The 14,648-nt window shown below is 43.4% G+C and overlaps 1 protein-coding gene across 1 annotated transcript in view; it reads right to left on the bottom strand.

Moving 5' to 3' along the window:
• The window catches only part of BRINP1 (BMP/retinoic acid inducible neural specific 1), a 180,151-nt gene that overhangs the window by 25,345 nt on the left and 140,158 nt on the right, over positions 1–14,648 (bottom strand). The window contains exons 6-7 of the mRNA XM_040962898.1: positions 7,612–7,848; positions 1,876–2,098 (exon numbers count right to left, since the gene is read on the bottom strand). Coding sequence (XP_040818832.1) covers positions 1,876–2,098; positions 7,612–7,848 — 460 coding nt within the window. The remainder of the gene's footprint in view (positions 1–1,875; positions 2,099–7,611; positions 7,849–14,648) is intronic.

The raw sequence follows: 14,648 nt of genomic DNA, 5'->3' as shown, positions 1-14,648 counted from the left end.
AGAACCACTCATAGTGGAAGTTTTCAGCACACGACAAGAAACTCATTTTAAGACTGGATGCTGGATCCCTAGTGCCTGGATAAACAGCAGTACCACAAGTGAGCAATTGGCGGGAGGGTTTCTCATTGATTAATGAAACACAGTAATCATAACCAAGGTGCTGGGGGGAGGGGGAATCACAGTTGGAGATTATGTAGAAAAAGAGGTGAGCAAGAACAAGGAGATGAAGGAAGGAAGTATGCTAAGAAAGAGATGTTAGATAAATGCGGAGTGGGAACAAGGTGCTTTCTGTATCGGTTCCTGCAATCAGCAGTGACTTCACAAAAGAGGTGGCCTTTGGTCCATGAAAAACAAAAATGAAAGAGAAAAGGTTTTGTGGATGGAGAAGTTAGGTTGTTTTTAATCTTGAGGTCAGTAGAAAAAGATGGCTAAGAGGAAGAGTGAGGCTGAAAATTTGGGCAACAGCTCTTCAACCTCTTCCAAAGTTAAACCTCAGAACCACTGATATTTGGGGAATACTTGAATGAGGAAACTGCCCCATGCAGCCATGCACCTGCACTCACTTCCCTGCTGTGACATCACAAACGTCTTCCCCACAGGTCCCAGTGTCCCCTGGGAGCATGTCAACCCGCTTACAGTATGGGTTTGGACCAAACACTTAGACCTCCTGAGCTTCAGTTTTACAAATACATTTCTTTTCTTCAAATGAAACTGAAAACAGAACTCTAAAATGCAAAACAAATGAAAGCAGAGCTGTCCTGGCTAGCAGAGGACAGACCTGCCTTCTCAGCATCTTTGGATGCCCTGAGAGAAGCCATGGAGGCACTGCAATAAAACATTATCAGCTGAGAATCAGAACAGAGTTAGACCTGCATCTCAATCCTGGTTTTATCCCTGTGAGCCCTCAAGAAGGCAGTACAAGATATTACTGTGATGGCAGGGGCCTGTTCTGATATAACCAGCACCTGCCCTAACTAGGACGGGGCTGAGAACCGGTGAGACAAGTTAGGCAAACAGGTCCTTAAGGCGGCTTTCACTTTGGGAGAGCACCACGCACTGAAGGACCCAGGGGAGTGAGCGCCTCCTTAAATTATGCATCGTACCTCATTTATTTCACACCACTCTAGGTCTTGATCCAAGGTACTCAAAGAAAGTAATCCTTTAAACCAGCTGCTTCACCATTAAAATGGGAATGTAAAAATCTGTTTCACCAAATAATCTTAAATAAATAATGCAGTTTAAGCAACTAGGATAACACCAAGTTATCAGGACCTTGCCTCCCTTGCTCTGACCGAGACATGGAGGCTGGAAGCTCATGGTGCAGTTACGCCACAAGGGGACAGGCTCCGAGAACACCACACCCCTGCCAAGGGACATCCAACTCCATGCAAGTTTCAGTCTTTCACATAATATAACATTAATACTTACGTATAACCTACGTATAATCTTCCTGCATATTCGAAATCAACTCAAGAATACTCCTAACACTTCATATAATGTAAATGCTATGTAAATAATTTTATACTGCATTTTTATAAGGCATAATGACAAGCAAAATGCCTGCATATGTTCAGTGCAAAGATACGTTTTTTTCCAAAATACTAAAAATTCCCAAGTGATTGTTACTCTGAAATCTGCAGATATGGCAAGCCACTGAATACAGGAAACACGGTGAAATCCAATATGGTCTGAGGCAGCAGGTGAAAAGCCACAGGCCATGGAGAAGACAACAGCTGATCTGAGTTACCCAATGTCCTGTCCAATCCTCCACGGTGAACCATCTGCACTGCATGTCCCTCTGCAGTAAAGCAGCGGCAGCTCCCACCGGGTAGGTGCCTGCGGGGGTGGAGTGGTGAAGGCCGCGGCAGTACTGACCTCTCTCTGGGCAGCTGGTGGTTGGGGTTGTGGCGGCAGCGGACGCTCAGGCCGAAGAGCTTGCGGGCTGTGCGCTGGATCTTCTGCCGCTGGGCCTCGGTGGCGCTCTGCAGGAGCTTGTAGCGGTTCTGCAGGTCCCAGTCATTGCCCCAGTGCTGATGGATGCTTCCGATGGTCAGGAAGTGGTTGTTGGGAAGACGCTTCATGAATGATTTAAATTCATCTAGCCAGAAACAAAAGTCAAGAGACAAGGGCTAGGCAGGACAAGACAAGGGGTAAGTCTTTCCTAATGCTTAGTTTCACCTGGCAAGAAGGTAGGCCAGCCACGAAAATCAGTGTCAGTGACCCACAGATATTGTACTAGACTGCTCTGCTCCTACCAGAAAGAGCATACAAAGAGTTACTGAGCGCCTGGTGCGATGGCCTAGTGGCCAAAGTCCTCGTCTTGAACATGCCAGAATCCCGTATGGACACCTGTTCTAATTGCAGTAGCTCCGCTTCCCATCCGGTTTCCTGCCTGTGGCCTGGGAAAGCAGTGGAGGACGGCCCAAAGCCTTGGGACCCTGCACCCAAGTGGTTGACCTGGAGGAAGTTCCTGGTTCCTGGCTTCGGATTGGTGCAGCACTGGCCGTTGCAGCCACTTGGGGAGTGAATCAATGGACAGAAGATCTTTCTCTCTCTCTCTCCTGCTCTCTGTATATCTGATGGCTTTGCAATAAGAATAAATAAATCTTTAAACAGTTAACGAGAGAGACTTGCCATTTGCAGATTCTTTCCCCCAAATGCCTACAAATGGTGGGGACAAACCAATACATGAACAGTTAATCAGGAGCGTAATCCACATTTCTCGCATGGGCGGCAAGGACCCAACATGAGCCGACACCTGTTGCCTGCACGGTGCACCCTGACAAGGAGCTAGAGAACCTGGATTTGAACCTAGGCGCTTAGAGACGGGATGCTTAGCATTCTAACTACGCTAAGTGCTAGGCCAAGCACCTGTCCCACCTGTGCTCGTTAGTGAAATGATTCTGACCTGTGCACTTTTGCTGAATTCAGCATCCTCGCTTCCATCCTTGGAATGCCTACTTCAGAATAACAGTCACACAGCATTTGTATTCACATTTACTTAACACTGTAGTTGAATCAAACCGCTACTTTTTGAAAATGCTTGCTCTATCTAATTCTACATAGAAAATTACTCTGGTGCGCATTCAGTAGAATGGCAACTGCAAAAATAAATATGATGAAACAATGTTAATAGATTCTAGTCAGATACTGTTACCTGCAAAGTGATCAAACCCCGTGCCTGCTTTCACTTTGAAATATGGGAAATCAACAACAGCTAGAGAGGTGTTAAAGGCATATTAGCACCGAACTGAAACTTCCTCTTTGATGTAATCGGCAGGGCTGACAGAACTGAAAGGAATCAACTTCCCCGCGAACAGTTTGAAGTGGTACTTGAAGCTGCACATCTGCACCATCGAACATCATCACACATTTCGGAAAACTTCAGTTAAAGAGGACAAACTCACGAGTCTGCCGGCTGCAGGTTTCTGCCTCACTTTGTGACAATGCATTTCAGAGCGTTTGCATGCATTAAGCTTGACCTCGCCTTGTAAACTATCTGGTCTGCTTTCTTGTTCTACATTCAGGAGAAGGCACCTGCACCTCAAAGTAAAGAAATTCTTTTCCAGAAGATAAAGCACGCAGTGATCAACAGGAGGTCCATCTGAAACCTGAGCTGTTATTTTCCAGTTAACATCTACCATTCCCATCCCCCATGGCTCACCAACTGCTGGGGGAATGAGAGAAAGGACTGCTTATTCTTCAAGGGGAAAAAAGCCACTAGTTAGGTTTAAAATTTTTATATATATAATGGCTGGTATTATGGCATATCAGGCTAAGATGCAACCTGCAGTGTCCACAGCCAATGTATACAGTTGGTTTCGGTCCTGGAAGCTCCATTTCCAATCTGACTTCCTGCTAACATGCCCAGGAAAGCAATGGAGGATGGCTCAAGTGCTTTGAGCCCCTTTGCACCCTGATGAGGGACCTGGAGGGAGATCCTTGCTCCTGGCTTTGGCATGGCTCAGTCCTGACCATTAAAACAGTTGGGGAATGAACCAGTAAACAGATCTCTCTCTCTCTCTCTCTTTTTGAAGATATATATATCTTCAAATAAATACAGACTTCAAAAAATTGGTTTTACAACTTAAACCTCTTAATTTGTGTTTAAAACATAATAAAAACCCTTAGAAGGAAATGCCTGGTATGCTATGCATTATTTTGTTTTAACATGCATTCACAGTTCTTGATAAGCACGAGGTTGTTCGAAGCACATACAACACAAAGTGATGTTCACAGTAAATCCATGAGGTGTTCCTATAGAAACTAGAGCTAAGTTAGCTTACTGGCCAAAATCAGCAAGTGAGTGCATGGCTGAACGGTCTGAGCCGAACCATTCTCCTTTAGTAATTGTGCTTTTCCTCAACACAAGCTGCAGGTATCCCTATGGGAGAAATAGTGGAAGCTGTTGAACACAGACTCCAAGATGATTCTGGTCTCCATACTTGGAGACGTAGACATGTAAGAGTTTCAGTCACTTCTATAGGATGTTGATTTTCTTAGGGACTCAGTTTCCCCTTCTGACAAAGAGATATCATGTTTTTTCTAATCCAGATTTCAAGAGAGTGATACAGGATGGTACCGCCTACACAGTGCCTGCCACCTAGCAAGCACCGTGTGGACAGTAGCATGAAATGCACAGGGTAAGGCAGGGCACTCCACTGACTGGTTTATTCAGTGAGCTATGGTAAAGCCAAAGCCCCAGCCTAAAAACCGGGTGCTGTGTGGCCAGATCACCGTTCCCCATGTGGAACCCAAGCAACTCATCTTACGGAGGGCTCTGTTGACCCTACAGGGAATAGCGGTCCTGCTCGTCAGTCTGAATGTGGGTCTTAGGAAAAAACAAAAGCAGAGTTTAATAGTTGAATGCTCTCACTGTCTTCACGACAAGTAGAAGAGCTGTCCTCCCTGAAGAAAGGAGGCCTCAACCTCTGTCTACGGCTGGAAGTTCAAGGCTGTTCCTACTATGCCACCCAGGAGTTCTGAAAGGATCAATGACTTTTGTGATTTGAACTGATTCAACCCTCCAAATCACCTGTGACTGGATCTTTGAGATTAAGTACTAAGCAAGGGCTCAAAATGAAGAATCAGAAGCCACTCCCCTCTCCCCAGGCACGCGTGCACACACACACACACACACCGCAGTTGCACCAATGGGAAAGCCACTCTGAGTAGATAGACACCGTGTATCTGGAAGGATTATATGCCCGGGAGTGAGAATCTGACACCAGTCACTTCCTTGGCCTATTCAGTGCGTGCTACAGCTTGTCAGCTCTGCTTCCCGGTGATGCAGTTACTCAAAGTGGCTATTTCTCCTCCTTGTGATTTAGGAAGGTATGCTAAAGAGTCCTGCTCTTTGTACACACATTGAATTTCCTCTCTGGTTTTCAGTTTCCAGCAGAATCTGTTTACAAAAGCATTTTATCAAATGCTTCCTTGAAGTCCAAACCATCATCACATGCAATTCTATCATAACCTCTTTCATGGATTTACAGGATTGCAAACAGACTAATGAATGCAGGTGCATTAAGGAATCACAGCTTCATTCAAGCTGCATGATGCTTTAAGAGCAGACCTCCGATGCGTCCTGGGCGCTGAGAGCTGGCTGGGACTCAGAGTTCACGGAAACCAGTCGTTTCTAATCGCTGTTCCATGGAGCTCTGCTTTCTCTGGTGCACAGTGGCTCGGAGGTAAGATTTTGTTTGATCAAAGGGCTTCTTGGCTAAAAACTTTAATAAATTCAAATATTAAAAACATAAACATGTCCTTTCATTTATCAGATGAGGGAACTAAGGCCTGGGGGTAAAACAGAATTAATGTTACAAAAGCGTGTGTGAGCACTGTATTTGGAATCTGGGATTCTATTAACAACGCTGTCATTTACCAGCTGGGTCACCCCGGGGTAGACACACTGAGCTTCGAACCTTTTCTCCTGCATAATACGGGAATATCACTGCTTACTTTAATGCTGCTGATAACAGACTTAAGAACTATAAAGTTGTTTAAAACACTGTGATGCTTTATAAGAAAGTCTATTTACTTCCCAGGGTAAATACTACAGGCTAACTACCTGGTAGACATCTCTTTCGGAAAGCATCAAGGGTTCACAAGGTTAGCATATCTTGATAAAATCTCCCCTCTAAATCTTCCAAGAGGGGTCAAGCTCAGTGGAGGTCCAGGCATCTATCAAATTGTCCAATATGCATGACATGGTTGCTAAATGGCACCTTGATATTCCTTTTCCCTTCAACTCCCATGCGTAATCTAATAGCAAAAGCAGACTTACCGATTTAAGTATTCAGCAGTTCCGTGTACTATGTCTCTTGCCTGGACCAATCTCCCCCAGCCACATCACAGGCGTCCCCGCCAGGCATCCTGTGCCTCCCGTTATCTGCCATGCAATATGTGGTGATGGGCTAGCTTAGGTTGTTACCTACCTCTCCCTCCAGCTGGCTTTTTCTGGCTTCACTAACCACATTAACCCTGTCTCAGTATCACTTGTTCATCGTGGCTCCTCCTTTGTTTGCACAATGACCGTGACATGTCATAGTCATTTCAATCATAATAGAACAAATGCCCAGCTTTCTCAGAGTTCCAAGAAGAGATTCAACCGCGAATTGCACCTACTTTAGGACTGAGTTACTCCCTTGAAACAGATATTTATGAATCAAGATCTATCTATTATATATCTATATCATCTGCATATAAATCACAAAAAGATGACTTCAAGCAGTGACAGTTGATAATCCTTTGGAGATATGCCTAGATAAGAAGTCTTCAATATTTCATGGAAAATGAGTAACATCTTTTTTTTTTCTTTTCATAAAGATTATTTTTTTTTAATGAGTGATAGAATTTACAACAGAGAGAGAGAGAGAGATCTTCTATCCCCTTTCTCACCCCCCAAATGGCCAGAACAGTCAGAACTGAGCTGATCCAAAGTCAGAAAGCAAGAGCTCCCTCCAGGTCTTCCATGCAAGTCCAAGGGCCCAGGGACTCCAGACATGCTCCACTGCTTTCCTAAGTGGTAAGCAGGAAGCTGGATCAGAAGTTAAGCAGCTAGGTCTTGAACTGTCACCTGTATGGGATGCCAACTTTTGCAGGTAGGGGATTAACCTGTTATGCTACCACGCCAGTCCCATGAGCAACATCCTTTAACTCCATTTTCTGTGACTTTTTAGGCATGTGAACTTTTTAAACAACCTAGTACACACACACACACACACACACACACACACACACACACACCCATATGTATATGTTAATATATATTCACAAGCTCCTATTCATATGTGCTTGCTTATAGAAACATAGAGAGGACTCAATGAAACTATCTTTGACTCTTCACTCTCCAGAGAATTCTTACAAGGTCTGAATCCATCTTCTGGTTTTTAGCAAATGGCCACAGACCAGATGATGCTAGACAGTATTTCTTTCAATGGAGGGTTATTGAATGCCCACTACATCGCAACTACTATACCTGTCTCTGGATCCTTCACAGCGAAAGAACTGACATCGCTTAGTTCTGAGTCCTAATTGCAGTCAGACTTTTCCCTTTTCTAATGTGGGCTCAGGGTCATGCACGCAGCAGCGCCAAGCTCTGCTCTGTACCTGAATTCTCCAGGTCCTTATAAGCTTCAGCCCATGACTTAGCCATGTTGGCCAGTGTGTACTCCATGATCTGGATGTCAGTGATGGGGCAGTTGCACTGTGGGAAGTCCTCTGCACACTGGCAGCGACACTGGCTGTCATGGCATACGTACTCCCCTTCACCATTGCACATGATGTAACTCAGGGCTGACTGGACAAACTTCTCTTGCAGATACTGAGGGAAGATTATCTGAAGACCTGTTTGAGAATAGCAAAATGGGAAAAGAGAAAGGTTACAAAAAGGTGTTTCATTAACAGTTCCCTAAAGTGATACATGGGACTCTGAACCTGCTAGATTTTTCCCTGTGTGTTGGAACACCAACATCTTTCCGATCCTACCTAAACTCAGATAGAGTAACTAACAAGGCCTCCATTGCATCACTTTCATTAACACTTCCAGGATACGACGTCGGCCATTCCAAGTTCTGTTATATTAGGACTGAAGCTAGAGTCTGGTCTGAGAAACAGTTTGTAGATTTTGGAGGAAAACCCCTCATCGAAAACACACCCTTAGTGTTTATCTTTTCATTTCCTTCATTTTTTTTTCTTTTCCATTTTTCAAAATATTTATGAACCCCATTTATGAAGCATGAGTCCCAAGCGAAGCACTACATCTACAGACATAACAGATCCTTGCCTTTGAGCAGTTTACAATATAATCAGCAGTGATAAACACAGACACACACCATCATAGCACAGCTGTGCAGGCCCACAGCCGAGGATGCCAAGGGAAGCAGGCAGGCTGCAGAGAACTGCAAAGAACATTGCTTGGGTAGCAGGGAAACCTGCACAGAAAAGTTGTAATTTGGGAGGGTTGAATGCAAAGAATCATGTTAAAAGTTGAACAGCAAGAATATTTAATTTTTAACACCTCTATGTGGCTTCCGGTAATACGTCCACCTTTATCTACACAACATAAAGCAATCAGACAAGGCAATTAGTCTGTTGATTTCCTTATCCTTATCATTTGTGTTTGTAGTCTACCAGCTCCTCCATTCCAATAAACATCATGTACATGGTGGTAATTCCTGGCCCAAAAAAAAAAAAAAATGAGCTTGGACGGGAAAGAGTGTGGGTTACAGGAGAAGAGGTTGTAGGGAAGGAAGGTGGTTACAACACCAAGGGCTTTAATTTAGAGTGAGGAACTTGGAAATTACTGTGTGGATCACAATTATTCATTGTTAGTTTCTAGGGTAAGAGTGATATATATATAATAAGAATGAAATAATTTAACAATTCATTTTATAATCTTAAATACAAACACCAAAAATATCAACGGAAGATTTTAGAGATAATTACGGTCCAACTCTTTGCTCTAACTATGAAGGAATCAAAGACCACTGAGGGCAACTGAGTGGCCTGTGGTTCCGAGCAGGGTGCTCACAGTCCTCCAATTACGGCAGCACATCCTTTCTCAACCCTGACAGTCAGTTGTGGAGATGGAGTTACCTCAACACAAGTACTATTTGGATGCTCTTGAAAGGTCAGTACTGCTGTCCATTGCCTGTGGTGCCTGCAAAGAGGGACAGATCGAGGCTGCCATAACCCGCGAAGCTTTATTTTCATGTATTTATTTTTTTACCCAGAACATTTCTCTTCACATGTGGAGATGTTGACAGGCTTCTCCTCTAACCCACAGAAGGGTGAAGATTTGACTACCCTCTTTGTCAAGAAGCAGCACATTCTCATTTTGAGTCTACTTTTTTTTTTTCATTCATGCTTTTAAAAACATCCTGTAATCTTATTCATCAAGAATTGTTGAATAAGCTTAGCATTCCCTTCACGTTGCCCTTCACAGTTGCATTTCTGGATTTTTGTCTTTCCTTTGCATTGCTTCAAATAAACAACACCTGAAGCGCCATCATTTCAACCTGTCTTTATATTTGAAACTGCAATATTTTGGGCCCAGCATGATATCTTAAGTGGCTAAATCCTCGCCTTGCATGTCCCAGGATCCCACGTGGGCACCAGTTAGTATCCTAGCTACTCCACTTCCCATGCAGCTCCCTGATTGTGTCCTGGGAAAGCACTCGAGGATGGCCCAAAGCCTTGGGACCCTTCGCCCACATGGGAGACCCAGAGGAGGCTCCTGGCTTCAGATTAACTCAGCTCTGACTGTTGCGGCCACTTTGGGAATGAATTAGCAGACAGAAGATCTTCGTCTCTATAGCTCTTCTTCTGTATATCTGTCTTTCCAATAAAATATACATATGTATTTTTAAAGTGCAGTGTCTAAAGAGAGGCATTTTTTGAGAAAGATGATTGTGTCTTCAACATGCCTTATGGCAGGAAACCAGCACACTGTAATCCAGAGCTGGGCAGCACTACAGCCAGCTCCTCTAAACTTAACCAAGCTCAACCAAATAATTCGACCTCTCCTTAATACTCCACCATGTCTTTTATAAAAGGGAAAAAATGCTTGTTTTTCTTATTTCTTCAGCGACATGTTAGTCATTCAGTGACATGCTATTTAACCTCATGACATTATACATTTCTATTTTTTCTTGTTGTTGTTGATTATTTTTTGTGGCTTTTCATTTAAGGGGGCATGTAGTAACTGTGTAATGGCGACTATCATATCCAGACGTGAGGATACAATGCAATATGCGTCTCTACTTCCAGATCAAAGATAGACTTCCAACGAAACTGTTAACTATATCTTAACAATAGGATGCTGGACTCTCTGCCATTGTCCATGTTGCAATGATGGATTTATGATTGTTTATGAAGAACTATGCTGTAGTACTAATATGGGGGAACTCAGTGCAGGAGGTGAAGGGGATTTAGGGAGGAGGTAATGGAAAGCTCAGAACCTATCGAACTGTATCATAAACTAATAGTAATAATTATAAATAATGGAAATGCAGTTCATTTTCCTAATAATTAATTAATGAATGGAAATACAGTTCATTTTCCTATCAATCGGTTACTGAAAATACTACAGGGAATATCCTTGTAAACTGTCTACAGCAGTTCCTGCCACGTAGGGACCAAACAATGCTATCCTTGTTTTGGATGTGATGATGATGATCCCACTCCTTTCATTAAAGTTTCCAAAGTTTGGGGCCCACACGGTGGCGCAAGTGGTTAAAGGTCCTCGCCTTGCATGCCCAGGATCCCATATGGGCGCCGGTTCTAATCCCGGCAGCCCCGCTTCCCTTCCAGCTCCCTGCCTGTGGCCTGGGAAAGCAGTCGAGGACGGCCCAAAGCTTTGGGAACCTGCACCCGCGTGGGAGACCCGGAAGAGGCTCCTGGCTTCGGACTGGCATACCATCGGCCTGTTGCGCTCACTTGGGGAGTGAATCATCGGACGGAAGATCTTCCTCTCTGTCTCTCCTCTCTGTATATCCGCCTTTCCAATGAAAAAATAATAAAAATAAATCATTAAAAAAAAACAAAAAAAAGTTTCCAAAGTTTGATGAAGGAACGATGGCAGCGGATATTTAATCAATAGGAAAAAAAAAACCTCATGTGACAGTCTTCTGTTAATTTAGGAGTTTTACTAGGAGGAGCCTGTAGAATTCTGTGACTGCTGAATCATCACTAGTGGGAGCATTGTTCAAGCAGGTGCATATGACACAGCAGGCCAGATGCTCCAGCAAATAGAGTCACACAGCTGGACAATGGCTTGTTGTATGATTGGATGAGCTCCATGCTGATGAGCAGTGAATTTTAGTGACTCCTCGTAACGGCTAGTATGATACAGATAACACAAGTTTAGGCAAAAAAAAAAAAAAAAAATCCAGCTAACTAAATAAAGTAAATCAATGTGTAAAGTATCTTCTAATGTGATCCTGTAACTTTCAGAGTATGCATATTTATTCGTTTTATCGCTATCACCACTTTCTCTTCCAAAGTTGAGATTTATTTTTAGCTGATCGCACTCTTTCATGGGCAACTGACTCTATGGATTGGGGTTGAATTTCTATTGCTTCACAGAACTCTACAGACTGCACTCACAGTCCCATTTTTTCTAGCTTGCTCATCATTTTCTCTCTCCCTTTTGTAGGGGATAAAATATTCTATTCTTGGTCTCAACCGAACAGGGATTGGGGGAGAGAACATTTTTAGAAAATTGCGTCAAATCATTTCACTGCCAAGGATACAAAAGGCAGTGTTACCTACCCCATTTAAGGCAACTGAACACAGATGAAACTTGGGGTTGGGGGTATTCTGGAAGCAGCTGAAACACAAAACTGGCTGCTCTTTAAAAATGGAAACTCCGAACATGCGGAGCTGTCTCTGAGGCAGAATCTCCTGGGCAATTTCGGAAGAGAATAATGAAGACATAGCAATTAAAAAGCACTTTTCTGCAAAATGTCATTACTGTTTAAAGTTACATAACCATTTCTACAGCAGCGGAGGTTCACACAGCAGTCACAGCCAGAGCTGTCTCCTGGTGACCTGTGTCCAACAAAGAGGGCCATTGCTGACCTCCTATCTTGGTGCCTCAATCCTGGCGGCTTCAATGGGAGTCATAAATAATTTGGAGGGGGATTTGGCCTGTGGAACCACAGTTTGAAAGATATACAGCTGCCGGCTGCGGTGGAATAGTCCATCCCCACAGTTCCCAAAGACACACATCCACATACAGGGAAAGGAAAGCACAAAACGAGAGAGAGAGAGAGAAAAAAAAAATATATATGCCACCGTGATTGCCAAGTTTATAAATTTCACCTCCAGAAAATTGGAAAGGCTAGAGTTCAGAGTTTTGCCCGAACACCAACTCACCTACGTTGAGCCTAGGGAATATTTTTCTGCTCAATCTCTAAACTTTATTTAATTTTGTTAGACTTTAAAGTGGAATGTTTCACTGTTTCATAGGGTGAGTGGGCAATCAGGTAGGTGGGGATACCAAGCCACCTGTCTTCTTTTTTCCTTCTTGTACCGTCCTTAGTTTTTACTTCCACTTGACCTTCAACACATACGTCACTCGGTACTTGTTACACTGTGGCTAGCCTTCCTGGGTTCAGATGTTGTTTCTCACTTCCATCACATACTATGTTGTCTCCATTTTCTTGTCTGCCTCCTGTCTCGTAGGCGCAAATGTCCTTACCTCTGCTGAGCAGTCCATCAGAGGCTTTTTTGCTGCCCATCACCTTGGCACTTGTCTTTCCCTGTGCCTGGTACCCTCTCCCCAGATCTCTGCATAGCTCCCTTGTCCTATAATGCAGTCTTTTCAGGACCACCCATGTCAAATAGCCTCTTCTATTTCCCTCAGCGCAGTTAATTCCTGGAAGAAATTGTCTTGTTAGTTTGTCCTCTGTGGTGCATTGTTTTTTTTTTTTTTTTTTTTTGCTCTTCGCCACTGTAGGGTGAGCTTTCGGGATACAGGAGACTGTCTACTGCACATCCTCAAAATGCAAAATAAAGCTGAGCCTACTGCTCTCAGCGCTCATGCACTGGACAAAATAATTCTTTGTCTCATATTAGTGGAAAATAAAGTTATCCCATTTGGTTTTGATATCTGTCAGTCTTTCCATCTTCCCCAGGGACTGAGACAAGTTCCTAGCTTAGGACCTTATGGTAGGTCCAGCATAAACATCCTCTGAGAATGCCCTAGCCTCTTTAAATATCAGACTCTTTCTCTTTAATTTGTAAAGAAGAAAGAAGGGGCATAAAAAGCGCTCCGAACACAATTTGGTAGTCGTGGATTTTGTTGTCACGCAACAAAGGGGTGAGTGCTTCAGGAAGCAGTTAGCTTTAGATGAGGGTAAGATGGTGGAGCTTTTAGGATGGGGTTCTTGCCCTTAGAAGAAGATGATGATGACACAACAGAGCTTGATTTCTCTCCGTAAGTCTATACTAAGGAAACAAAGCAGGAGGTGTCTTCTCATCGGACCCTTTATGGACATTTTGATCTGTGACTTCCCAACCGGCAGAAGTATGACAAATGCCTATCTTTTGTGTATGCTACCCAGCCTGCAGGGTTCCACCAGGTTGCCTCCCTTTATCCCACATTAAATCATAATCTCCTGGGTGAACTGCCTGTATTTTTCTTAGGAAAATCCTCCTAGATTAACTCATATACACCAACATTAAAGGTAATATAAAGATTATTATGACTATCATTGATCCTATTGTTTTCTTCTAAGAAATCCCTTCCTTTCTTTATTTTCCCTTCTTCTTTCCTCCCTTTCGTCTTCCCCTCTGATTTCCTGCCTTCTGTCCACTCATCTTGTGACTTGCTGTTCCTTAAAGAACCTTCTGCTGCTCTTTAGGTACTGATGTCATCACATCTGAGCACCTGCTTTGCAATGCTGGTGTCCAGGCACATGCCTGAAACATAGAACTGAAGTGACATACATGGAAAGATGAGTGGACACAAGTCACAGCACCTAACTGCAGCAAAGCAGGCATGGTCAAAAATCCTCTCTGAGTGGAAGTGCCATTTAAGTTGAGACCTAGCAGATAAATAGAGTTTAGAGTACAAGGAAGCCCAAGAAAGTGGTTTATAAACGGACACAGAATGTGAGCCTTTCTCAGCCAATAGATTCCAACCGGCTGAGAAGCAAGTTGTTATCACTTTCATTTTTAAATAAGGTGCATGTCCACTGGTTTGTTCACTTTCAAGTTTCTTATAGATGAGCAGAAAAAGGGTTCTAGTATCTGAAAGAAGATCAGAAGTTTTAACAGCAGAATGACAGACTCATAAGATAAATAGCATTATTATTTTTTTTCATGACACAGTTCCATAGGCTCAGGGATTTTGGCCTCAACCCTTCTCATTTCCTCCCTCTCCCTGTTTCCAGATAAACAGCATTTCTCGCCCATTATATGGAAGGATTCTATGATTCAGAGAAAAAAATAAAAGATGCTCATTACATTGTTGAGTTTCAACCTTTTGGGGGCACACAAGTGATAAGAGAAATTTCCTGGAAACCTGCATTGGGTCTTTGGGGACCTTCAATGACAATGTCAATATAGCTGTGTAGGGCAGAAATCTGATTCACTTAAGCGGGTGAACTCCATGAGGCTAGGGGACGTTCGTTTTCTTG

The sequence above is a fragment of the Ochotona curzoniae genome, unplaced genomic scaffold (assembly GCF_017591425.1).
Source record: "Ochotona curzoniae isolate NIBS_2020 unplaced genomic scaffold, NIBS_Ocur_1.0 scaffold_3208, whole genome shotgun sequence".
In the NCBI taxonomy this organism is placed as follows: domain Eukaryota; kingdom Metazoa; phylum Chordata; class Mammalia; order Lagomorpha; family Ochotonidae; genus Ochotona; species Ochotona curzoniae.
The sequence above is the reverse complement of the archived record's forward strand: the minus strand, read 5'-3'. Positions and strand labels throughout refer to the sequence as shown.